General features: G+C 40.7%; 2 protein-coding genes across 4 annotated transcripts in view; both read left to right on the plus strand.

Annotated features, from left to right (window-relative positions):
* The window catches only part of Prkaa1 (protein kinase AMP-activated catalytic subunit alpha 1), a 36,392-nt gene extending 20,381 nt beyond the window's left edge, over positions 1-16,011 (plus strand). For 2 of the 3 annotated variants that reach the window (XM_036207141.1, XM_036207142.1), the window contains 6 exons: positions 3,950-4,094; positions 5,136-5,223; positions 7,761-7,985; positions 9,582-10,068; positions 10,178-10,304; positions 12,779-16,011. In XM_036207141.1, the coding sequence (XP_036063034.1) occupies positions 4,019-4,094; positions 5,136-5,223; positions 7,761-7,985; positions 9,582-10,068; positions 10,178-10,304; positions 12,779-13,023 (1,248 nt within the window). In that variant the 5' untranslated portion in view covers positions 3,950-4,018 and the 3' untranslated portion in view covers positions 13,024-16,011. Of the gene's footprint in view, positions 1-215; positions 310-3,949; positions 4,095-5,135; positions 5,224-7,760; positions 7,986-9,581; positions 10,069-10,177; positions 10,305-12,778 lie in introns of all 3 variants that reach the window. The other variant, XM_036207140.1, reaches the window with a different exon arrangement.
* A 3,651-nt stretch (positions 16,012-19,662) lies between these two features.
* The window catches only part of Ttc33 (tetratricopeptide repeat domain 33), a 33,256-nt gene continuing 26,382 nt past the window's right edge, over positions 19,663-26,536 (plus strand). Inside the window, exons 1-2 of the mRNA XM_036207097.1 lie at positions 19,663-19,886; positions 22,950-23,265. Coding sequence (XP_036062990.1) covers positions 23,045-23,265 — 221 coding nt within the window. The 5' untranslated portion in view covers positions 19,663-19,886; positions 22,950-23,044. The remainder of the gene's footprint in view (positions 19,887-22,949; positions 23,266-26,536) is intronic.

The following is a 26,536-nucleotide window of genomic DNA, read 5'->3' on the forward strand; positions in this document are numbered from 1 at the left end:
TTTTCTCTTCTCCATCACATGCTCTGCACTAGATAATGCTTGTTTGCTGTCTTTTTCCTGGCACCTGGATCAAGAGCATCACAAAAACAGGATTGGCTTTGTAACCCAAGATTTTCTATCCCAGTACCTAGTATACTATAGGTTCTTAGTGAATCTTTATAGAATGGATGAATACACATGTTTTAATATTAGTAGATAATGTTTTCTCTCACCAGGTACCAGGTCATCAGTACACCATCTGATATTTTCATGGTGATGGAATATGTCTCAGGAGGAGAGCTATTTGATTATATCTGTAAAAATGGAAGGGTAAGCAGTTCTCATTTAATCCTGTACATATTTTATAATTCCCCTGTACCCCTTATTTGCATCAAAATGTCAGAGAGCAATTTTCAGAGGTCTGTTTCATTCCCTTAGACGTATTTATTTAGAATCATAGGCTGCTTAGAAGTAGAAAGAAGGACCTCAGTGATGAACCCCTGAGCCACTTACACAGAGAGACATGGATATTGAGCCTCCCAGTTAAATATTTGTTCAAGGTCACATGATTTATTAGTGATAGAGTTCACTTAAATCCCCAAAATTTATAATTCTTAGACTTATGCTTTGGGGTATACAAGCTTTTCTTTTTCTTTTCTTTTCTTTCTTTTTTTTTTTTTTGAGACAGGGTCTCACCGTTGCTACCTTACCTGGCTTGGAACTCACTCTTTAGGTCACGCTGGCTTCCAATGCATAGAGATCTCCCTGCCTCTGCCTCCCGAGTGTTGGGAATTAAAGGTGTACCTGGCCTATACAAACCCATTTAGTGTGCATCTTAAACTTTATAAGTATTCCTTACAAAATATATTATTAAGTACTTAAGGATATAGGCCTCGTTGTTCAACCCTGGCCACATTTAAGTTGCATTCATTTTTTTGGTTTCTGAACTCTGATGTACCTGGGACAGTAAGAACGGGCTTTATAGAAGACTTTGGAATTAGACTTCAGGACTTCAGTGTTGGAAGGAACTTTGGAGACATTTAGGTTATAGATACAAACACTGAACACTGTTCCCTGCCCGTGCTTGTCCTCAGGTTATCTGATTTGTCCCTTCTAAAAGACCCACATCTGGCATTGAGAAAAGAACTTGGCATGCTTTCAGTCAAAAGTTATTTGCATTATTCATTCACTCGTTTTACATAGTGTTTCTCTTTAATCAGAATAAAACTCCCGAACCAAGTTAGGCCAGTTTCTATTTAAAGTGTTACCTTTCTCATCCTTCTAGGCCTCACTCCTACACTTAGAGGGATTCTTCCTAAAACCGTCACTGCCTTTTCTTATCTTTTTTCTTCTGTTTGTCATTTCTGGTCATCTTGCATTACGATACGGAGCTGTTGTTAGTTTCACGTTGTGAGTGCTGAATTTCCGGATATCTGCCTTATTTTCTGAAATTTCCTTCACAGATGCACCCTTACCTGGTTGAGAAAGACATTTTGGTTTTAGGTTTTAATTGCCTTTTGGCTCCTGCATCTGTTCCGTTCTCGGTGCCTTCTGGTCCCCCCACTTTATTTATTTCCTCCTCATTTTATTTGACTTTTTTTTATGACTCTTCCTCAGATCAGGTGATTCTTGGCTCTCCACTTAATTCTCAGAACGAAGTACCAAATGCCTCGCTAATATACCCACCCGTGAGATTTAGTGATTGGTGGCTTTTCCCGTAAGTTGCGTTGTTGGGAGACCTGTTGATTTGGGTAGGGTAACTCATTTGCTAACCATCATAAGTATTTGTCTTCTTGTTTGATTTGTTACTTGGTGTTTCCTGTTTTGTTGAGGGCAGTACTTTAGCAGTTGGGACTGAGCTGGGAGTCGGAGTCCATTCTCTTCCGTTAGTGTCCTGATTGTCACTTAGAGCACATCTTCCTTACAATGCCCTGTTCCTGCCACATGTCCTTGAGAGCGATCGGCTTGGCTTCGCTTGAGTAACCAGAGGTCTTACTCCCCAGTGGCAGGGGGTTTAAAGGTTCCACCAGGACCAGCTGTCTTGTTTCCAGCCCACCCCTCACTCTGCCTCAGGAAGTCCTAGTTCCTCAGTTTCTCTAGGGTGCCCTATGCAGGTGTGTTTATTGCTTCCTCTAGGCTTAGGTTTTGCCGAGTCTTCATCTGCTGTGCTGGCACTCCTCTGGCTGGGTGCTGTCTCTCAGTCCTTTTGTTTTGCGGGCCTTGTGTATTGCTGATAGCTTCCTAGTGCCGTTAACCCTGCTGCTCAAAAGGCTGAGTGCACCATTATGTTCATCAGCTGCAGTACGCTCTGACTTCCCCCCCTTTAGTCTCTGACACTCTTCGTACTGTATTTTTGCAAATACAATACTGCCCACCTTTGTAGCCTTTCTACTTATTTTACTTCTTATGTTGTTTGTTAGTTAAATTTTCTCTTCCTCTTTCATAATCTTTTTATAAACATCTACTGGAACAAATAAAGGCACTAGATTGCAAAAATACTACTGTATTTTTCTTGAAGAAGGGTGTCTTACATGTCAGTAGGAGTTTTAATTTTACATTCCAAGAAATGATCAGTTTATCTTTGTCCGCACACTATCCACGCATTTGAAGGTGTAGAATTCTGGATTTAGAATGCTTGCTCATGACCTACCAGAGAGTTGCATGTGAGAGTCCTTACGTATGGGATCCGCAGCTTCTCTCTTAAGTGTGCTGTCCTGGAGCAGGTGTAAACCAGTAGTGGTGATCACCTGTTGAGCAAACCTCAAAAAATACGGCGAAGAGTTTTGAAGAGTATTTTTAAAAGATTATATTTGAAAATTTTAATTGTAGCGTAAGATTTTCTTTTTTTTTCAGTAAACACGCAAAAGAAAAAAGTGTTAAGGATTTCCTTTTGTTTAAATAAAAACATCTTGGGACTGAAGAGATGGCTCAGCAGTCATGAGGGTCTGCTCTTCTTTTGGAGGTCTGAAGTTTGGTTCTTAGCACCCATCTAGGGTGGTTCAAGACTGTCTCTAACTCTAGATGCAGAGGGTCCAATGTCCTCAGAATTCTGGCCTCTGTAGGCACCTGAATGCACATGTGTAGACACACACACACATACACTTATACACATAAATAAAACTTAAAAAGCATCTTAGGTTTCAGAACACAGACTATGGTTGCTTTGTACTTCATTTACAGTGCTTACCTGTTACTTCGTCATAGTCTACAGTAGCACCCCATCCCAGTACCCCTTTCTGTATTCTTTTTCTTTTTCTTCCCCTTCTTATCACTGAAATTTGGTCTTGGACAGTTTCATCCGTGTATTAGTGCGTTCTGTTTCTTCTCACTCCCGTGCTGTTCTCTCTCCCATTCCTCTCCTTTCTTCAGACCTCTTTCTCACTTGCATGACTTCTTGTTTTGTTTTGTGATCCCCTGAGTCTGACTAGGACCGTCTGTCTGACCACGGGTTGGCATCTTGTCCATGGGAGCACGTTCTGCATTATTTTTGCCAACTAGAGTAGGGCCTGCCTTCCATTCATTCCTGTGTTGTGTATGTCTAACCTGTATAGCAAATTGAATATGTTCAGTAAATATTTATTGAAAGAATGAAGGATTAACCAAATTAAAAAAAAAATGAAGGATTAAACATCACTAACATAGAGTGAAAAACATGCCTAATTTCAGGTAGAAGTTGAAACTACTAGAAATAGCCCATGAACTACAGAAGAAGACAGGTCTTTAAACGTAGTCTGTGCAAGAGACAGGATCGGAAAGTTGACCTGGGTCCCCGTAGCCTCATGGCATTTCAGTTTATTGTTACCTGCGTTACTTCCCCATTTCAAAAGTACCTCATGGGTGAAGCTCACTGGGAAGGTTTCATGCTTCGGCAGTTTATAGGCTGGAGAGTTCTAAGTAGGAAAAGTTTCCATTGAAAATTTTCAGTACTCGATATAATACACAGCTTAAAATGCTTTTCTGCTTTTCCTAGTTGGATGAAAAGGAAAGTCGACGTCTGTTCCAACAGATCCTTTCTGGCGTGGATTATTGTCACAGGCACATGGTGGTCCACAGAGACTTGAAACCTGAGAATGTTCTGCTTGATGCACACATGAATGCAAAGATAGCTGACTTTGGTAAGGACAGTTTGGACTGATCAGTGAGTATACATAGCAGTTTTCGGTAGTGCCTGTGGGGTATGCTCAGAATCCCATCCTGCAAATGAGAGTACAGAAGGGAAAACAGTACTGTCTTCAAAACCAAGTCTAAAGCGATTTAGTTACTTTGTGCACGTGTGCGCGTGCACACACACACAAACTCATATACACGTGTCAAAGGACATCTTTGGGGGTTGTTTCTGGTCTTCCACCATGTGGGCCTTAACTTAGGCTGTCAAGTTCAGTGGTAAGCACCTTTGTCTGCTGAGCCATCTCTCGCCAGCCTTAGAATTCAGTTTTGTGATAGTAAATATTTCAAGTTGTCAGCATTAGAGAGATCATTTGAAAAGAGGTGACTGTTATTTGTGAAGAAGGTAGCAGCTTCATTTCTAATATATTCTTTTGGTCAAGTTGGAGAAAATAGAAAGTAAGTGGAATGGAATTATTGAAAAAAAATTGAAATCTAGAAAGATGAAGTATATGAGGAAACTTTTAAATATTTAAATGCTATAAAGTTGAATTTCAGATGTGGTTGCACATGTCTGTAACCCCCAGAATTCCAGAGATGGAGGCAGGTGGATTCAAGGCCACAGTGGGCTGCATAGTAAGGCCCTGTCCCTAAAAAGAAAAGAGACTAAAATACCAATATTACAGGTTTGGATGACTGTTCTCAGCTTGGGCTTTGTTTTATAGAACAGAGCAGGAGTGGTAGAAATCTTTCTGTTCATCTGAGATTATTTTGCCTAGTAATATCTATATGAAGAGTTAAACATTTCACATTTATTCTAGAAAGCAAAGCCATCTGTAGTTTAGTATATACTCATTAAACTCTAGTTATTGAAATACATTGTACATTTTTATATAAGGGCAGAATATTTTGAAATAAAGTCTGTGATCACATTGAAGCAAAGAAAAAATAAATGGTGGCTGATCTTGTGAATGCAAACTTAGCTGTGTTGTTTAATGGACTTTTCTTTTTGTCCTTGGGGAATCTTGAGTGGCCATTGTTTGTCTTTGCAGGTCTTTCCAACATGATGTCTGATGGTGAATTTTTGAGAACAAGCTGTGGCTCACCCAATTACGCTGCACCAGAAGTGATTTCAGGAAGGTGTGTTTGACATGACGCAACTTTTTTTTTTTTTGGTTTTTCAAGACAGGATTTTTCTGTAGCTTTGGAGCCTGTCCTGGACTAGCTCTGTAGACCAGGCTGGCCTCCAGCTCACCTGCCTCTGCCTCCTGAGTGCTGGGATTACAGGCGTGCGCCACCACCACCACCCGGCAACATGACGCAGCTTTTGATGTATTTGTAGTTGCTTATTTCTTTTCGCTTTTTTTGTCTGTATTGTCATGTTTAATAGTAGTGAAGGAAGGGAAAAGTATTTCCTTCCGTGCAAATTCTGTAGTTTAAGAATAATACACAAGGAGCTGGAGAGACGGCTCTGTGGTTGGATGGTACTTGCTGGTCTTCTAGAGGACTGGAGTTGGGTCTCTGCACCCACATTTTGGGATGGCTCACAACTGCCTGTAACTTTACCTCCACTCCTTTACCCAACTCTCTCTTTTGGTTTCTGCAAGCAGTTGCATGCCTGTGTATGTGCACCACAGACAGACAGACAGACAGACAGACAGACAGACACACACACACACACACACACACACACACACACACACATAAAAATAAATTTTATAAAAACGTAAGTGGGTAAATTAGCAAATCCATTTATAGAGGAAAATGTTGGTTTGCAAGTCATGTTAAAGTAGTTAGAATGAAATATGTTAATTTTCCCTCTGGTGGAAGAATTTAAAGCAAGTCAGTTGTAAAGGTAGATAGCTAAGTTACTGAAAACTTGACTATCAAATTACTTACTCATGAGAAATGGCTTACTTGACAAAAAAATAAAAAGTGGGCATTACAAGAGGTTCATGCTTGTAATTCTAGAGCTTGAGAGGTTGAGATCATTCTGTGGTACCCAAGACACTATCTCAACAAAACAAACCAAACCAAACCAAACCAAACCAAAACAAACAGAAAAACCCAGACAGAAAGCAAAACTGAGTCACAAGTATAATACAATGTATAGTTTCGTAATTAATCAAATAGATGTCATCTGTGTAGTGGCTTCATGTTTTATGAGGAATGGAAGTGTCTTAGGAAATTGAATTAAAGAAGTAGTCCTCCAAAAAACAGGAGTCAGACTGGGTGGAGGTAGTGCATACCTATAACCTGAGCATTGCACATAGGTTTCGAAGTGGGACTATATACATAGACTCTGTATCAAGGAAAGGCAAGGTGGGGGAGTGAGAGAGGGAGAAAGTGAGATTCCTTTGTGTTCTGTCTTGATCTGGATCAGCTAGACACTATAATATAAGGATGCTGAACTTGACTGGGCGGTGGTGGCACACGCCTTTAATCCCAGCACTCGGGAGGCAGAGGCAGAGGCAGGTGGGTCTCTCTGAGTTTGAGGCCAGCCTGGCCTACAGAGTGAGTTCCAAGACATCCAGGGCTCCTCAGAGAAACCCTGCCTCGAAAAGCCCAACACACAAACAAACAAACAAATTCATTTGTGTTTTCTGTTTTAATTCCTTTGGTATGAAAACATCAGGACCTAGATACTATGGGGAATAGAATTACATAAAAAATGATGCATTGTGATCAAGCATACAAAAAATGAGCTGTTAGTGAAATCTGTTTGTTCAGTTTGGATAGTCTTTGAGGTCTGGATGAATAGAAACACTTTCAAAAAATTTTTGTTGATAGTTATAATTTATTTTTGTCATTCTAAAGATTTATTTTCTTTCTGAAGCCAGACTCTGAATGGATTATCCAACTTTTTTTTTTTTTTTTTTTTAGCTAGTTAAGATCCTTGTCTACAAGTACAAGTTTCTTTTTCCCCCTGGAGCTGAGGACCGAAACCCAGGGCCTTGCGCTTGCTAGGCAAGCGCTCTACCACTGAGCTAAACCCCCAACCCCTGGAAGTTTAAAGTATTCTTTGAATGCACTTACTGTGGCTCGCTTCTACAGCCTCAGGCTCCTTGAACTTGGATGTGAGGGTTTTAGGAGAAACAGGGTCAGAGCCTGTCACTGCAGAATTTAACCTTGGGCTGGTGAGCTGGCTGAGCTGGCGAAGCGCTTGTGATGACCCGAGTTTGACCCCTGAAACATATGCCAAGGTCGAAGGAGAGAACTGACTCCACCAAGTGGTCCCTTCACATCCACACTCACTCTGTGCATGCACAGATATACCCAGGGCACACACAGGCATGTGTGCATACACGCACATACACACAGGAGATACGATTTATTTTTAAAAAAGTGTTTTTATCTCTGGCTCAAGTTCAACATTGATTATGATGGTTCAAGGTTTGGCCTTGATTGGTAGGACCCTTTGAGGGTCATAGTAAGGTAGTGAGACAGTTTTACCCATGATGCATAATTGACAAAACATCCTAAGTTGTAAAAGGTAACACTGGTAAGAGTAACATCTTGATGTGTGATGTGCAGCAGTTGCTATAAATACCATATTCTGATCATTGATTTCTTTAAAAATTATTTTCTTGTATTAATCCTTTGTAAAATATTTGTATTTGAAGAGTGTGGGTAATGCACTCTGCTGTTGTGATTAATGCAGTGGCATCCCTATTCAGATTGTATGCAGGCCCCGAGGTGGATATCTGGAGCAGTGGCGTCATTCTCTATGCCTTGTTATGTGGAACCCTCCCCTTTGACGATGACCACGTGCCAACGCTTTTTAAGAAGATATGCGATGGGATTTTTTATACCCCTCAGTATTTAAATCCCTCTGTCATCAGCCTGTTGAAGCATATGCTGCAGGTAGATCCCATGAAGAGGGCCACGATAAAAGACATCAGGTAATTTTAAACTAGTGAATCTCAAGACAGGAGAAAAATTTCATTTTATTAATGATGTACTTTTTTTTCCTAGTAATATACTTTTCATAGGAAATTGAGGTTTATAGGTAATGGTGCATTGTGTACGGTTGAACCTAATAGTTTAAATAAGGCGTATCTGATGGTGACAGATACGTTTTTCAAATAGAGGTCAGCCATTTCTCATGAACACTCAAGAGTACGTCCTGGAGACTTTGTTCTACCATCAGTATTATCTCATCTCCTCCCTGCCCCCACTTTTGTTTTCCTTAATACTCTGATCTTCTGATGACTGGACTACACATTTTTCTCATCCTGGAGAAAGAAAAGAAAGAAAAACAGTATGCATATGGGAGTAATAAGTAAGAAAGCAAGGGTAATCAGGAAGAGGATTATATATGAATTTGAGCTTTGTTCATTTCCACTTACTCCTTATGCTAAAAGTCCTCCTGAAGCTGAGCAGTGGTGGTGCACGTCTTTAATCTCAGCACTCGGGAGGTGGAGGCAGGCAGATCAAGGCTAACCTGATCTACAGAGTGAGTTCAGGACAGCCAGGGCTATGTAGAGAGACTCTGTCTCAAAAAAACAAAACAACAATAGCAAAAACCTGCTGAAAAGGAGATCCCAAGTGGCAGGGCATGGTTTTAACCAGATAGGGAGGGAAACACATTCTATTAAATCGCTATTGTAAACTATCTTAAGTGAGAAGTATATTTGCATATGTTTTAGGTATTTTTTCATAATTAAAATCTGATAGAAGATGCTCTGCATGGTGGTGCACACCCATAATCCCAGTACTTGGGAAGCTGAAGGAGGATGACAGTGAGTTTGATTCCAGCCTGGGCTACCCAGTGGAGAGTCTATCTCAAAAGCCAGTCTCCAGTTGGAAACAAACACCCTTAAAATTGCAACAACAACAGAAAGACTCCTGAGAATAAAAGAATACTTTTATGTCTACCACTTAGTGATAACCATTGTTCTTTTGGTGTTTTCCTCTGTGTTTTGTTTTTTAAGTCTTAGCATAGTTCTTGATATGGTTCCATATCATTCTATATGTGCAATTAAATAATATAATAGGGAATCATTCAGAGAATGGCCTTTTAAGTCCTACAGAACTGGGTTGTGCGGATGAGGATAGATTTGCACGTATGAATTGCTTAGCATATAACTAAGTACACAGTGAGAACTGAGGATATTGCATACCAATTTTGTCCCTAAGTTCTTTTCATGTAACATGAAACAGTGTGAAGAAGAGTGTAACAGTGAAGCCACAGGACATAATTTCTTTATGACCTGGGAAAAAAACCTGTACTTGGTCATCATTTGGGTAGACATAGTTTTCATTTGCTTACACCAATCCTTAAAAATTAGCGGCAGGCTGAAACATTTTTTCTCAACATATTCCATGAAGTATGAGGAAGGAAAAGAGGATGAAAAGAGTTAAAAAAAAAAAAATACATTTGTAACGTAGTGTGGGTATAAATGTAAATTAATTCACATCCTAAAGTCTTGAAAGGCTTTGTTGTTATTCTTGGTTTTACTGAGAATTCTTCTCTGCACATGGCTGTTTTCTCATAGGGAACATGAATGGTTTAAACAGGACCTTCCCAAGTATCTCTTTCCTGAGGATCCATCGTACAGTTCAACCATGATTGATGACGAAGCCTTAAAAGAAGTGTGTGAGAAGTTTGAATGCTCGGAAGAGGAGGTTCTCAGCTGCCTGTACAACAGAAATCACCAGGACCCGCTGGCAGTAGCCTACCATCTCATAATAGACAACAGGAGGATAATGAACGAGGCCAAAGATTTCTACCTGGCCACAAGCCCGCCCGACTCTTTCCTCGATGACCACCATTTAACTCGGCCGCATCCAGAAAGGGTCCCCTTCTTGGTCGCTGAGACACCCAGGGCACGGCATACCCTTGATGAATTAAACCCACAGAAATCCAAACACCAAGGTGTCCGGAAAGCGAAATGGCATCTGGGAATTAGAAGTCAAAGCCGACCGAGTGACATCATGGCAGAAGTATGTAGAGCAATCAAGCAATTGGACTACGAATGGAAGGTAAGAAGGCCAGCGTTCGACCTGACATGTTTGCCGAGCCTGTAGACAAGGGTCTTTTGTGGAAGAATTGATTTGATGTGCCTTTGTTTTTGTCCATATCAAATGCTAGGTTGTAAACCCCTATTATTTGCGTGTACGAAGGAAGAATCCTGTGACTAGCACATTTTCCAAAATGAGTCTACAGCTATATCAAGTGGATAGTCGGACTTACTTATTGGATTTCCGTAGTATTGATGGTATGTATGTACACACAAACCCACTGAGGTGTTATGTTAGACCTGGTTATCTAATTTGGCTCATAGTCTTTGTTTTTTTGTTTTATTTCATTTTTAATTATACTTAAGCATGCAAAGTCATACATTTCAAAATGGCATTTCCTTTTCTTCCTTCCTTTCTCTGTGCCTCCCCCCTTCTCTCCTTCGCATGTGTGTTTTGGTGTACTCACCTGTGTGTACATGGGGTGGGGCAGCAGAGGTCTGTGTCAGGTATCTTCCTCCTCCACTCTCTATCTTACTTCCAAACAGGAGGCCGCCCTTTAGGCGAGACTTAGTGGCCAGCAAGCCCCAGGGATCTTCTCGTTCTCAGCCTCCAGTGTTGGGGTTATAGATGTGCACCTCCTGGCCTGGCTTTTACATGGGTGCTGGGGATCAGAATTGAGGTCCTTATGTGGTGCGGTAGGCTCCTTATCCACGGAGCCATCTCCCCAGCCCCCAGGATGACACTTTCATTATACACTTTTGTCTTTAATCATCTTCCCCACTGCGTTCTCCATCTCAACCTTTGTGTCTTATGAAACTTCCTGGCTTTTTCCTGGTAAGTAATAGTAAATGTGATTGTCTGTCCTCTACGACACTGTGAATCTCCTCCTCCTCCTCCTCCTCCTCCTCCTCCTCCTCCTCCTCCTCCTCCTCTTCCTCCTTCTATGTAGTACATTGTTCTTTTATAGATTATCATCCTGGGGCTAAGGATTTAGTTCAGAAGTGAAGTTCTTGCCTAGCATACACAAAACACTAGCTTCAATCACCATTACCATTTCTCCCACAGTAGAAAATGATTATTGTTCTGTAAAATCTTTAAAAATACACATTTTAATTCTAAAGTGATAATTCCCTTTCATATTTCTATTGCTTTGTTAGGTTCATTTTGGCAATGTAAATTTTTTTATTTAAAAGTAAATGTTGGTTTATTGTAGTTTTATTTACTTTTAAGTACTTTTAAAATTAAACACATGCTTATGCCTGTTCTTCCAATTGTTAAACAAGTATCTATGGGAGGGTATTTAGAATAATCACTTACAGGCTCAAAGACAGCACCTACAGAGCATAAGAAAGACAAAGGCTGGAGCTGTGGTATACACTGGCCGACTGCTTATGATGGTCTGCTTGTTGATTTATTGATTGGTTCATTCATTTATTGATTTGTTTTTGAGACAGGGTCTTCTGTGTAGGCTGGCCTGGCTTTGAAGGGTCAGTCCTCTTTTCCACCTCTGAGTGCTGGGTTACAGGTGTGCACCATGCTCAGATGTCTGGATAGCATGTACCCGTCCACTAACACACAACACACCGATACAGTTTGAGATCGGGAACGGGTTTTATTTTCCTCTTGTTGTCTAGATAATTTTGCAGCCTTAGTTATATTGACCTTTGGACTTGGCAACCAAATGAATATTTACTATCTCTATATTTCGACTTATATTTTTGTTCCCAACTATTCTCTCTCTCTCTCTCTCTCTCTCTCTCTCTCTCTCTCTCTCTCTCTCTCTTGTTTTTCAAGAAAGGGTTTCTCTTTGGAGCCTGTCCTGGAACTCGCTCTGTAGCCCAGGCTGGCCTCGAACTCACAGAGATCCACCTGCCTCTGGGATTACAGGCGTGCGCCACCACCGCCCGGCCCCACTAGTTTCTCTTTGATTTCATTTTCAGTGTTACTTTTGTGGTACTAGAGATTGAAATCAGGCATTCTCAATGAGCTCTAGCTACAACCCACTTTTTACTTTTTATTTTGAGGGGCGGTCTCACAAGTTATCCAGGTTGTCTGTGGACTCACTAGCTCAGGTAGACCTTGAACTTAACGATCCTCTTGCTATAGCTTCCCGAGTAGCTGGGATTGAAGGCCTGTACCACTAAGCCCTGCTTTTCTGAATTTGCTTATTGGGATTGTTGCTCTTTTATGCTTCTAAATGAACTATGAGAGACCGCATAGTAAAAGCATTGAGCTGAGGTTGGGAGGGTAGTGTGCCCAAATGGCTGAAGCTTCCTGTTCATCTGTGTCCTTGAACAAATCAGATGTTTCACTGCCCTGGCTTTGTTTTATAGCAGTAAAATTATTCTTGGGTGAGATGATTTCCAAGATACCTTCCATATTTCAAGTGACTGATTCTGTGGTTTTAATAGAAAAGAATTTTACTGCTAGGGGATTTTTTTTTTTTTTTTTTTTTTTAATTAAAACCCAGGTTATTAGTTTACTGACTCTTAGTGTAAAAGTCAAGAGCAGTAAGTTAAGTACCCTGTGTGGCCTCATCATCATAAGCATTCTTCATGCTGTGTGTAGAAATGGTAAGTGGCTTAATCCAGGCACACTGCCCCCATTTGAGAACGTATTAAAGATAAACATGCCCTGGGGAGCTGGGGAGCAGTCTCACTTGAAGAATCTGATACATACTGTTTGAAAACTTGAGGGAGCCTAGTAACCCATTGGAATTCTTTTCACCCAGATGAAATTGCAGAAGCCAAATCAGGGACGGCTACTCCACAGAGATCGGGATCCATCAGCAACTATCGATCTTGCCAAAGGAGTGATTCCGATGCGGAGGCCCCAGGAAAGCCTTCAGAAGTTCCTCTGACCTCGTCTGTGACCTCACTCGACTCTTCTCCTGTGGACTTAGCTCCAAGACCAGGAAGTCACACAATAGAATTTTTTGAAATGTGTGCAAATCTAATTAAAATTCTTGCACAGTAATCCTAAAACTTTGCTTATTTCTTTGATGCAATAAGCATGCAAAATAAATAATAGCCAAACCCTTCCACTTACCAAGTTATATATATACACATATATATAATTATAACTAAGGTTGGCCTTTTGAAATGCATTTTGCACAGGGATTGGAAAATGATCAATAATTAAAAGCCTAATGTGCAGAAATGAATTGGGACCATTTTGTTGTCCCTTATTCAATAGGTACATATGGTATAATATACACAGAATGGATTGCAGGACTCAAGCTCACTTGATTTTTGACCATTTTAATTTGGTGTAACAGGGCTTTGTAGGCCATAAATTTACCATAAAAGCCTTCACATATGTTGATGTGTTTTATATGAATTATTTGTGTAGAATCCCCATAGACCTTAGGTGATGCTGTTTTCTGGGCTCCTTAGCTTCTTAAATAGCTACCATTCCCATTTCTGGTAACATTGTGAATGATTTCCACATCCTTCTTAAGATGCTATTTTGTGTGGTAAGTCATATCAGATACAGACTCTATTTAAAAATTGTCTTTAGCTTGTAAGCCCGCAAACCCACAGAATTTATATCTTCAGAAACACTGAGCCCTACGTTTACTTCTACAATTTCCCCCTTATGTTTTGTATATGAAGTGCTGCTTTGGATCCTAGAGCCAAGTTGCTCACACTGTACTGAATCATGTTTTGTCGCTGTCACAGAGTTCTGGCTATGAAGCTAGACGATATTGAATGTCATTTGATTGTGTATTTTTAAAATTGATTCAGTGCATAGAAAGGACATCTTTTATAAGCTTTGAATGCTTCAATTGGATTTTTAGCCCCTGATTTTATTCTGGACACGTTTTAAAAAAGAAAAATGGAAAGAATATAGTGATTGCATGTATATCTACTACGTAGTTCCAACAACTACTGTTTGGCTTCATTTGCCCTCTAGATTCACGTATATACAAAAACATAGATATGCATATATGTTTGAATGTGTATATGCTTTTGCTCTGAACCATTGAGATGTTAAGATACACATCCCAGCCCTCAGTACTTAAGCATCTCTTAAAAATAATGATATCGTCTTTTAAGAAACTCTTGAATCCATTATAAAATCAATAATTTCCAGATAGTACAGGGCCTTTCATATTTATCTCTTAGCTGTCCAGAGTCCCATTTAAGTTTACTGTCTGATTTCAGTTGTAGCTCTTTAATCAAGTTTAATAATATTATTTTGAAAAGGTATAGAAGAAATCCATTCTTCAAAATGGTCAAGTTTATTTCAGGTTTTAATTTTTTAAAAAATTAGTGGCTAAGTAAGTGTAATCTTTCTTAGATCTCTGATTTATATGCCTCTCCCTGTTTTAGTGATGGCATAGCATAATAGTTGTAAATGAACATTTAAAGTCGAGTAAGACAAAGCTGGTATTTTATGAGCTAATAATTAATTTCAGATTGTCCATATTTGGCTTCTTTCACATTTAAGAAATTTGGTCGGAGGCTCTAGTTCAGTGGTAGTGCTTGCCTAGGACATATCCAGCTTGTGGGTTTGATCCCAGCAATGAAAAAACTACATTTTCTTTAAACATTAATCATCTTCCCTTTGCAGGAGAGACATTTCTTCCCCACTGCATTCATTTAAAATCCCCCACCCCCATATCTGTTGAGCACTTATGTAACCAGATGGGAATGAATTTGAAGGTTGATAGCCAGCATAAAAGATTACTCTATAGTTTATGCACTGAATTCTGGACAAAAAATATGATTCTTTTTGTTCAGGGCTTGTTTGATTCAACTCCACTTTGAATGCTGTATAAAGTAATGGAGACTCCATTTAAATGAGTTCCAAACTGTATTTATACCTTGTGTGTGTGTGTCCTTGGTTTGGGGTTTACTGATGTCACTTATGCTGTCCAAATGCAGCATTGTGTTCCCAATGGGAAGAGCGGAAGCCTGTGTTTTTAAACTTAACAGATTTGTAAATAGAACTAAGTAATATCTCTATAAACTGTTGGGGGGGGAGGAGGGGCACAAAAGGAGGAACCAATTAAGTAGGACCTTCTACAAATTGTTAATTTTGTAAACTTTGCTTCTTTTATAAGTTATTCTGTGATTCCTTTTAGTTACCGAGTTTTATTTTGAAGATATTTAAATATTGCACTTGTATAAATAGTATGATGAATGCAGACTGTTGCAGTCGATTTTTTTTAAGCTAGGATATTTGAAATGACAACTTTCAGTTAAGTATGACAAGCTCGCAACAGATTTTCACAAATGTATTGTAGTTTGCAGATTCTTATATTGAAAATGTAAGGGGAGTCAATGCAAATGATTTTTAATCTTTTTTATTATCTTTTCAGCAATTTATATTTTTTTGTGATTTTATGCAACCATATTTTTTACTTTGTCTTGACAACTGAAAGCTGTATAAGTTTTTTGCCAGAAAAGTACTGTATACATAGTTTTTAAAACATAATAGATTTTGCTGATATGTAAAAATTTTGCCATTAAAATTGATTTCTCATGAAAGGAACTTTTCTCCCAGGTCGGGATGTGTGGGAACTTAATATATCTAATTTAAAACCGTTTCACTGAAATAAACACCATTGCTTTTCCTTTGATTATATTTTTTCGTAAGATGCTTTTGTAGTGTTTTGGAGTTTTAGATAATTTTATATAAATTCTCTCCCTTCCTTGCGCCGTCCTTTAGATCTTTGACACCATTCACAAATGAACCAATATGGCTGGGTGTGTAAGATCTGTGTTCCAAGTGGCATTTTGGGAATGAAAGAAAGAACATGTTGTCTAAATCTTTCTTCTGCCTAACTCTTCCCCTCCACCTGTTCATTGTGGGTTCTGCAAAGATGGATGAAATTCCACACACAACTCAACACTAAGTTGTTTGTAGGGAGGAGTCAATCTTTGTGGTTTATGTATGATTGCCCAGAATACCTTGATTTAGAAAGATGGCATAATAAAGAAAAAAATTCATTTTTCATCTGTTATGTCTTTCTTGTTTACTCTAGGTTTGGGAATTGTCGATTCACTTGTTCACAGCTGAGTTTCTGGGCTCTTTCATGTACGGAAGTATAAAATAGCGTTTGGTTATATTTTACTACTCAAAACGCTGATGTTCGTTTGCCTCTCATAAATTGTTTAGATTTCCCCTATAAATCAGCCATCTGGACCGAAGGTTAAGACGCAAACAGAAAAGCTGAAGTGGCTGTCACCTACTGCTAGTCACAAACACTGGACTTGAATTCTGTCGTTTAAATTCAGTTACTAGTAAATCTAGAACCCAGTGCACCCTTGTGGCTTTTGCCAGATTGCTGCCTTTCTAAATATTTAAAACAGCAAACCACATTAAAGAGTGTTAGGAGCACATGTACTTTCGGAAAATTCATTTTTCTACAAATTTGCACTAGAAGCTGTCATGTGAAACAACATCTATTAATCTGTCTTATTTATTATGAATAAAGAAAGTTCTGTTTGTTGTAAATGCTGTAAATAGTGCCAAGTATTGAGAGGATGTTTAGTGACTTGGAAGACGTTGCCAAGCCTTTACTGGAGTAGAGGGCATCAAAATGAAGCTCCCCCAAGAGACTTAGAAAAGGAACAAAGCCCGAGCGCTATTTATTCACTCATATGGCCACTGTGAGCCATTCATGATAAATATGACAGGACTCCAAGATACAAATCCTGCTCCATTCATCTTGTTAGGATGGATGGAGATGTGCACATACACACTAAAGTACAAAAATTGTAAGTCTGGGCTCAGTGGAGAGTCAGTATTTCACAGTTGCAGTAAATGTGAATGACCACATAAACCTCCATCCAGGAGGATCATTGCTGCACCATAGTGTCTATTATGATTAATGAAAGTGAGGACACAGACCAATTCTGATACATCATGGGAAGAACATCACAGAGGCGTGAATACCAGGGGTAGGAAACACTGAAGCTGGCTACCACAGCCATCTTAGAGGCTGGCTACCACAGTCATGCACTGGTTATTTTGAAAACACTGACTTTATAACTCTTAAAAATGTGAATGAATGCAATCAAATTATAAATAAAAATCGCATCTGAAATCATCACTTATCTCCAAGTCTAGACATATTGGGAAGCTGTCAAGATCATTATTTTATATAAGGAGTACAATTTTGTCATTTGCACATCGTTAACTGTTTTTTTTGAAACGAGTTTCTTTTCCAAGAAAACGTGTGTGTGTGTGTGTGTGTGTGTGTGTGTGTGTGTGTGTGTGTGTTTGCGCGTGTTTGCATGCCATAACACAAATATGGAGGCCAGATGACAACTCCCTTCCCACTCAATGGATTCTGGGGATGGAACTGATATTTGGCAGCAAGCATCCTTACCTGCTGAGCCATCTCACAAACCCCTTTGCTCATTTCCAGAAAAGGTCAAATACCCAAATATGAATAATCAGTTTGTCAGTAGTTAAAAAAAAAAAAAAAAGGTTGTGTTCCACAAGAAAGTGGAACTTCAATTTATAATAGTCTTGAAGAATTGATTTTATTCTTATTGATGTGTATGTGTGTATGTGCAGGCACCTTCAAAGGCCAGAACACAGGGTTGGGTTTCCATAGGGCTGGAGTAACAGGGAGGCTGTGAGCCGCCAGATGTTGGTGTTGGGAACTGAACTTGGGTCCTCTGCAAGATCAGGAGCCAGTACTCTTAACTGCTGAACTATCTTGTCCAGCCCTTATAATGCAGTCTTAAAACACTTGAGAGACATCACACATCAGTAGCAGCAAAGTACTTGGTACAGTAGAAAAATAAAATTCCATCATTAGAAATATCCTTGACAAAGTGCGGGGCATTTACCCACCAACCCCACAGCTCCCCAGAGTTTTCTGGAGTTCGAGCAGCGGGAAATACTAGATAGAAGGATTTATAGTGTGAAGATAAACAAATAGAAAATAAAGGATAGCCTCGAGAGGACCTGGAACCTTTTCCAATGGGCCCTGACTGTCTCTGCCCCAGGGTATTTATCGAGACACCAAGGGGGTAGAGCAAAAGACTCCTCCCCTAGCACAGCCAAGTGCAGACCATTTCAGACACCTGCACTCAGGCCTGTGGCCCTAATCATCCTCTTTGCGGACCTGCTGGGTAAAGCCAGGAGGAACCTGAAAACAGGCTCCCACAATGAAGCTAAGGTTTAATTGATTTATTAAAGTGGGTCTGAAAGTTAGTCTTGCCAGGTAACACAGTCAGACCTCATCTCAAAAGAACACTGTAGGGTTGTGATAGAAGACTACATCCCTACCATTACAGTTTGGCATCATTACCTTAAATCAAGACAGCATTTCTATCACCATGGCACTTTAACAATCAGCCCCAATGTTCACTTTTGTGAAAAATGGCAACATGTAAGAGTTTTGGTGATGGACGGGTCTCTAACCCAGATAGACTAAGAAACACTGTTTGCATTCATGGTTTTTTCCTTTTTCTTTTCTTTTCTTTTTCTTTTGGACTTGAGTGTTTTGCCTGTATATTAGTGTTTAGGCCAGAAGAGGGCGTCAGTTCCCTATAACAGATAGGTAAGAGCCTGTATGTTGAGTGTTGGGAATGGAACCCTCTGTAAGAGCAGCAAGCCTCTTCAGCCTTACATCAGTGGTTTTGGTGCCAGTGTTGGGGATAAGATTTTTTTTTCCCACGGTATATTTGATATTTTGGAGAGAAACAATTTGGTGGTACTATTGGTGACCGGGGGTATGGGAAACATTACTTAATGGCATCTTAGCATCCTATAATGTTTCTCCCAACAACTAACTAACCAGTAAGAAATGCTAAGTGCTGAGGTTGAAAAAGCATGGTCTTCAAAAATGAGTCTTCCTTTGCGGAGCATAGCTATGTGGATAAAACTTAACAATATTTCAATTTTCTCAATATATACCAGTGTTAACATTTGCCTGTTAATTTACTGGTAACAAATGGCCCAGTGCTGCTTTCAGGCTGTGTTGTGGATTCTCACAGGAAGCCTCCATACAGTTCACCCTTGACCCTCCCTAGTTAGCTGGCTTCTTAGTTTTCTATTGTTGGGATAAAACACCACGACCAAAGTCGACTTGGGGAGGAAAGGGTTTATTTCATCTTATAGTTCACATCATAGAGGGAAGTCAGGGCAGGAACTCAAGCAGGGCAGGGACTTGGAGGTAGGAAGGGATTGATGCGGTGGCAGAAGGCTGCGTGCTGGGTTGCTCCTCCCGACTTGTTCAGTTTGCTTCCTAATACCGACCAGGAACCACCTGCCCACTTATAATGGGTTGGGCCTTCCCACATCAATCATTACTCAAGGCAATACCCTCATAGATTTACCTATCAGTCAATGTTATGGAGGCATCTTCTCAATTAAGATTCCCTTTCCCCAGTTATGTTTAGGTTTATGCTCAAGTTGACAGAAATAAAACAGCACAGCTTCCCTTGAACTTATTTTCCACTCAGTTTTTTCCTCTTCTGCATCTCACTGGCCCTCACCGGCTAGGCCTGTGGGTATTGGAAAGCACAACTGTATGGCTCTGACACTCCTATCCCGAATTCTCTACTCCCGGCTGCTGCTAGACGGCAGTTTTGGTCTGGTTGCCCTACTACAAATCCCATAGTGCCTTGGGCGCCGCAGTGACTTCTGGGACCAGTGGTCTCGTAGAAGGCTCTGGCGGATAAGACATCCCTCTTTTCTTCTATCCGCTTTTCGGGACTGTTCGAACGTCCCCGGATGACTTCATACGTTTTTCATAGAGGATTAAAAAACACGGGCAGGCAGGGCCAGTTAGAAGCCCGACGGGATAATTTCCGCTTCCGGTGCCAAAGGGCAAGTGGAATGTAAACACGGGACCACGGAGTGGCTTTCAGGTAACTGGCTGCGGGTGGGCGGCGGAAGGCAGAGGAGCGGGAAGCCAGGCGAGAGGGTGCTGCGTGCGGGAGATGGGGGCGACGGGGGCCCGGTGAGGTCCACGGAGCCCGCAGGTCGGCCGCTGTCCCGGGCGCGGGGCGCGATGGCGGGGCTCGGTGTGCGGGCCCGGCGGCCTGGGGAGCTGCGGCAGCGGGCTCGTTTTTTGTTTTTTCGAGACAGGGTTTCTCTGTGTAGCTTTGCGCCTTTCCTGGTTTTTATGGTCGGCCCAGGCAGGGGGAGATGGAGTCGCCTTTGGTAGCCTTTTGAGGTAAATCGGGGCTCCCAGTTCTTCACCTCCTGCTACGTCTCTTCTGCTCGGAGGGATGCCGTTGTGATTCTTTGCGTCCAGCCGGTGTTTTTCCAAACCCTGGGTGGCCGCATCCTCTCACGCTGGGTAAAGTGTCAAGTCTAGCGATTTGCCGTAGGGGAATCATTGTACATCAACGTAGAATACAGGTGTGTCATCGTTTAGAATTTTAATCCCACTCATCAGTTCTGCAGAAAATGTTGACGTTAACACCGGACACGAACGAACACGAAACCTGTACAGTTGTGATTTACTCACTAGGTTTCTTGTCCTGGTGAAAAGTGTTTAGGATCTTGGCACCTTATCCGTCCAAGTCCAGATCTACCAAAGCCTCCCTTCTGTAAGGGATTTTAGTGATAAGTTAATTAAAAACACAACCTTAGAGGTACAAGACGCTCCCAGTTTAGCATGAGAACAGTTTAGTTGAGATATAACTGGCATGTTATACAGTTCCCTCATATAGAGTGCATGAGTCAGTAGCCCCTTATTGCTATATATATACATGAGGGTCTGTCATTCTTTTCATCCTCATCCCATGCCCAGCTTCTGCGAACAGATTTGACCAGTGATTTAAAATGAAATTCCCTTCAGTAAACAGAGCAGGTTTCTGTTGATAGAGCGATTACACTGCCTGGTGCCCCACATTGGTGATGTAGAAAGGAAGTTCCATTTGGGAACTTGAAACCAGAAAATGTAATCATCATTCTCTTTACCTTTAGGGATAATTATAAATACAAGAGAACCACCACCACCACCCTCTCTTCTTATATTTTAGTATCTTTTGAAGGCATTCTAAGCACCCATTTTTCCCAGGCTCTCTTCAGCTCTGGAGCTGTGATCCATAGTAACCACTTTCATTTTTAGCCATTTCCTGGACTTCCTCTGGGATAGGTAAAGTGATTTTTTTTCAAACAGAGGAAATACATTTCCTTATATTATGATGAGGCCAAGGAGGAGGCTTCCATTGTCCCATTCCCTAGTGCAGTTTTACTCCATAGTGTACCTGGCATTTTCCAAAATTCACTGCTCTGTGGAATGCACGTGGTGTGCTGCATCAGCCTGTGTACTTGGTTACTGCAGTGATCTTACATTTTCTCTTTCTCAGTCATAGGCCTGTGACCCATAATTTTCTCAATTCTGATAGTAACTTGAAGTTTTATGTGGCAATAACTTTTATCTGTCCTCACTATTTTTCTCTTCCTGCTGTTACTTGTATTTTACTTTAATCGCATGCATTAGTAACAAATCCCTTCTATTGCTAAAAACTTAGTGTTGCCTTCCTCCCTCCTTCCCTCTTTTAATGCCTGTTGTTGGATAATTTCAAAAAGACTTTTGAGTTCATTGCTTTTTTTTTTTTCTTGTACCCTTAGTGTTACAGATTCCCCTAAGACTCTTAGACACTCCTGAATATACACAGTATGTAAGATAGTTATGCACTATTATAGGGATTCCACTTTATTTATTTATTTATCTTGGTTTTTCCAAGACAGGGTTTTTCTGTGTAACAGCCCTGGCTATCCTGGAACTTGCTCTGTAGACCAGGCTGGCCTCGAACTCACAGAGATCTGCCTGCCTCTGCTTCTGGATTGCCAGGATTAAAGGCATGGGCCACCATGCCTGGCTTGAATTCCCCTGTATCTTAAAGCCCATCTGTGTAGCTAGTGAATTACTGGATTTCTTAGTTAATCCTATCACTAAGTACTGTGTAAGACTTCCAGTCTTCACCTTTATTCTACCAGCTACCCTTTCTTTCCCTTAACATTCTAGTACCATGGTAGATTTACAAAGCCATTTAATAGTGGTTGTTTTTTTGACTTCCCCAATAGTTTTTTTGAGTCATTACCTGTCTAACTCTTTCAAAACTGTTCTCTAGCCAGGTGTAGTGGCACACAGTTGTAATTTTAGCACATGGGAGTTTGAGCTAGGAGGATCATTAGTTCAGTCTAAGCTAGAAGTTTGAGTTCTAGGACAGCTGCATTCTATAGTAATTCCTGTTTGAGAAACAAAACCAAAGGTGCTCAGAGCCTAAGAGACGTCTATTAAGGAAAATTTCACCACATGTGAAAGGAAATGAAAGCAATGGATCCTCTATGTTTTCCTCTCAACTTCATCAGTTACCAGTTCAGAGTGATCTTACTTTACACCTCCATGGCATTTCTCACTGTTGATGACTTGGAAATAATTCCTAGGTATCATGTACTTTCATAAGAAACACTTTGCTTGTAGTTCTTCGGGGACAGGGTTTTTTGAAATTTAGTCATACTATTGAGACAACTGAAAAACAGGACTGACGTGTACTGTCAGATGTCCCGTCAGCGTAGTGACTGATTCTTTCACACGTGTCCTTTCAGTGTTGTTTCTTAAAGCCAGGAGTGAAAAAAGATGTTCACACTAGGCTCAGTTTTGTCTCCTCGGCTCTCAACCTAAAGATTGCCGCCATACCTTTTTCCTTTCCCATCCTTTTCCTGTTACTCATTTCTTGAAGAAACAGTCTTGTTGTTCTTCAGTTTCTGCTTCCCACTACTCCACCTGATGTGTTATTAAATGTGCTTCACTCTGTCATGTGTTTGTGTAAATTGGCAGAGGCCTGTTGGGATTCAGGGCTAGTCTGCAAGAGCACACCACTTCCATTAGGAGATGGAGTTAACTAGTGTCCAGGGGTCGCCTTTGAATTTCATAGTTCTTGATGATTATTCCCTTTATCGCCCATAAATAGGTGATAACATGGCTGCCGTCTACTTCCGCTAGTCTGTATCCACCTGCTCATTGGAATACTTGGGAGCGATTTTGAAGCAGTCTCTGAACTGCAGAATGGCGTCCTTTGGGTGGAAGAGGAAGATTGGTGAGAAGGTGTCCAAGGCCACGTCCCAGCAGTTTGAAGCTGAAGCTGCGGATGAGAAGGACGCAGCGGAGAATGAGGACGGCAGCTGGGTTCACGCCAGCAAGCGGAGGAAGGAGACCCTCCAGGAAGGCTGTAAACAGAAGAGTAAGCAGCTGAAGGATGAAGGGGCTAATCTGGCCGAAAATAAAAGGTATGCTTTCGGATTTTTATTTTCTTTAATGGAGGACACTTTACTTTTCTGGTTCATGGTCTCTAATGGAAAGAAGCACCATTGTCTTAGGCAGGGTTTTTATTACTGGGATGACCAAAAGCAAGTTGGGGAGAAAAGGGCTTATTTCTTCTTATTCTTTCATGTAACAGTCTGTCATTGAGGAAAGTCAGGGCAGGAACCCCAGGCAGGAAGCTGGAGGCAGGAGCTGAAGCAGACTCCATGGAGGGGTGCTGCTTACTGTCGTACTCCTCATGGCTTGCCCAGCCTGCTTTCTCATACCACCCAGGACCACCAGTCTAGGGGTGGCACCGCCCACAGTGATCTGGGCATTAATCAAGAAAATGTACCACAAGCCTTGGCCACAGGCCAATCTGGTGGGGGCATTTTCTCAATTGAGCTTCCCTCTTCCAAAATGACTCTAGCTTGTGTCAGGTTGACATGAAACTAGTCAGCACAGCTGTGTATTTTGTAGATTCATCTTTTAAATGTCTGATTTCCTTTTTTTAGAAAGAAAGGTTTCAGAGTCACTGCAGAATTCCCATTTTCAAGGAAAATGAGTTTGCAATAGTCACATTAAGGTACACATGCTGCTTTTTTCTCCTTTGTCCTGCTATGGGCATGTTAATGAAGCATAATACAGTTCTTTTGCTCAGTAGGAAAAAAAAATTAATTATTCTTTTACTTTTTCTTTGCTTTTTTTTTTTTTTTTTGAGCCAGAGTCTTGCTATGTAGCCTAGGCTGGGCTCAAAATCAATCTCCCCCTCACGCCACCCCACTTCCCACTCCGAATCAATCTTTGTAGTGCTAGGATTATAGAGATATGCAGCAGCTGTGCTGTTTGCCATTGACTTCTTGTGTACTTTTGTAAATGTGGAAGGTACTCAGGAACTCGGTAATAGCATCTTTCATTCATAGCTCTTCCCTAGCTAAACTACATAGTTTCTCCCCCCACCCCATTGGTTTCTCATTCTTTTTTCTCTTTCTTTTGCTTACATATTTCAATGGGAATGAAATTTCCTTCACAAGTCAATGGAGAAAAGACAAATTGACTCCTAGAATATGTTGAGAAACAAGATTAGAAGAAAATAAAAATAGATCTCTATTAATAATGCCACATAAGAGACAGGCCCTTGAAAAACTTAAAGTCTAATCCAAAGGAAGATTATCTTTATTTTTGAGACAAGGTTCCTGTAACCCAGGTTGGCCTTGAACTTCTAACCCTCCTCCTGTCTCTACCTTCCAAGTGCTGTGATCACAGGTGTGTGTCCTTACATCTAGTTTTATCTGGTGCTGGCAGTGCTAGTCAAGTGCTTTAAGAACTGAGCTACACCCCCCAGCCAGTAAAGTCAAAATGTAAAATAGAAGAAGAATTTTTCTTTCAGTGTTTGAGACAGGATGACAGGTCTTACTTATGGCCCAGGCTGGTTGGGGCTTGTGATCTTGTTTCTCCCTCCTGAGTGCTGGGATCCTAGGCAGCTGCCAACATTCACTATGCCTTTATAACTTTTCACTGTGAAAAATGTTTTGTCTGTAGTAAAGTTGAGAGATTATTGCAACCCTATATTCTGTATGCCTAGCAAAACTTTTTCTTATCATGTATTAACTATATATATATAATGGGTTTGTTTCATTGTGACCTTGTCCTACATGTATATAATGTGTTGTGGTCATATTCACCCCCTGCTAGCCTCTCTTACCAAAGGGACCCCCCCACGCCTGATGGTCTCCTTCCTTTCCTTTAAATCCATAACATTTCTTTATATTTATGTATTTATTTTTATCTGTATGAGTTTGTTTCCTACTTGTTTGTATGTGTACTGCATTTGTGCCTAGTTCCCTGGGAGGTTAGAAGAGCATGTTGGATCTCTTGGAAATGGAGTTATGGATGATTGTGGGCCACCATGTGGGGTCCTAAGAACCAAACCTGGGTCCTCTCTAAGAGCACCTCTTAACCTCTGAGCCATCTCTCCAGCTCCAGTGTTCCTAGTCATTAAAAAAATTATTATTTTAAAATAATTATTTCATTTTATACATATGGGTGTTTTGTGTGTATACATGTCTGTATACCACATGTATACCTTGTGCCCTCAGAGTCCAGAAGAAAGCATTGGATTCCTTAGAACTGGAGCCTCTATGTGGGTACTGAGAAAAGAACTTGTTCTCTGGGAGAGTAACCAATGGTTTTGATTGCTGAGTGTAGCTGGAGTTTTCTCCAGTCCTGCCTGGTCCACTGTCAGGACAAATCTCTCTCACCTGTCAGTCCCATAGCCACTCAGACCCAACCATGTAAACACACAGAGACTTATATTACTTACAAACTGTATGGCCATGGCAGGCTTCTTGTTATCTAGTTCTTCTATCTTAAATTAACCCATTTCTGTTAATCACTATGTTGCCAAGTGTTCTGTGGCTTTACTTGCTGCCTTTACATGCTGCTCCCTGGACAGCAGGCTGGTGTCTCTCTTCTTTCCGCCTTCCTGTTCCCCCAATTCTCCTCTCTGCTAGTCCCACCTATACTTCCTGCCGTGCTACTTTCCAATCAGTGTTTTATTTATCATTCAATCATAGCAACATATTTTACAGCATATAGGACATCCCACAGCAGCTGAGCTATCTTTCTAGTCCCAAGGGTCCTTTTCTAACCATCTAAGAGTTTTAGAGAGTACTTACCAACTTTTCTGTTTGATTGTTTCCTTGTGCCTATATTTAATTTATTCCTCTATCTCATGTGTTTTTTGTAAATTGTTAGGTACATATAAAGATTTGATGGAGAGACTAGTCATTTTCAGTAAAGTTTGTGCTGGGTACATCATTGTGTAGGAGATGAGTAGCATTAGATGGACTTCTGTCAGAGCAGCAGACAGAATGGCATTGTGTCTATGTCTGTTTGCTCTGGGAACTATTTAGAGCTACATTTTAAAAACTCTTTTATTTTGAAGCTGAGGAGATATCTCAGTTGGTAAAATGCTCGTCATACAAACTTAAAGACCCAAGTTTGATTCCCGAGCACCTACATAAGCAGCTATTATTATGTGACAAGATTTTTCCTGGGAGATGAAACACGGCTTGTCTGAGAGGGACTCTCAGCTTTTATTACTTACTCCGGCAGGAAGGGGCCTAGTGGATCTGGTCAGTTTCAGGGACTTCCTGAAGCTACTTTGAGTGGTTTATCTTCCTGTTTACAGTGCTTCCCTGCTGAATGGAATGTTTGAATTTTGCAGGAAACTTTACTCAAGAGTCATGGGTCCTG

This window comes from Onychomys torridus, chromosome 15 (genome assembly GCF_903995425.1).
Source record: "Onychomys torridus chromosome 15, mOncTor1.1, whole genome shotgun sequence".
Classification (NCBI taxonomy): Eukaryota; Metazoa; Chordata; class Mammalia; order Rodentia; family Cricetidae; genus Onychomys; species Onychomys torridus.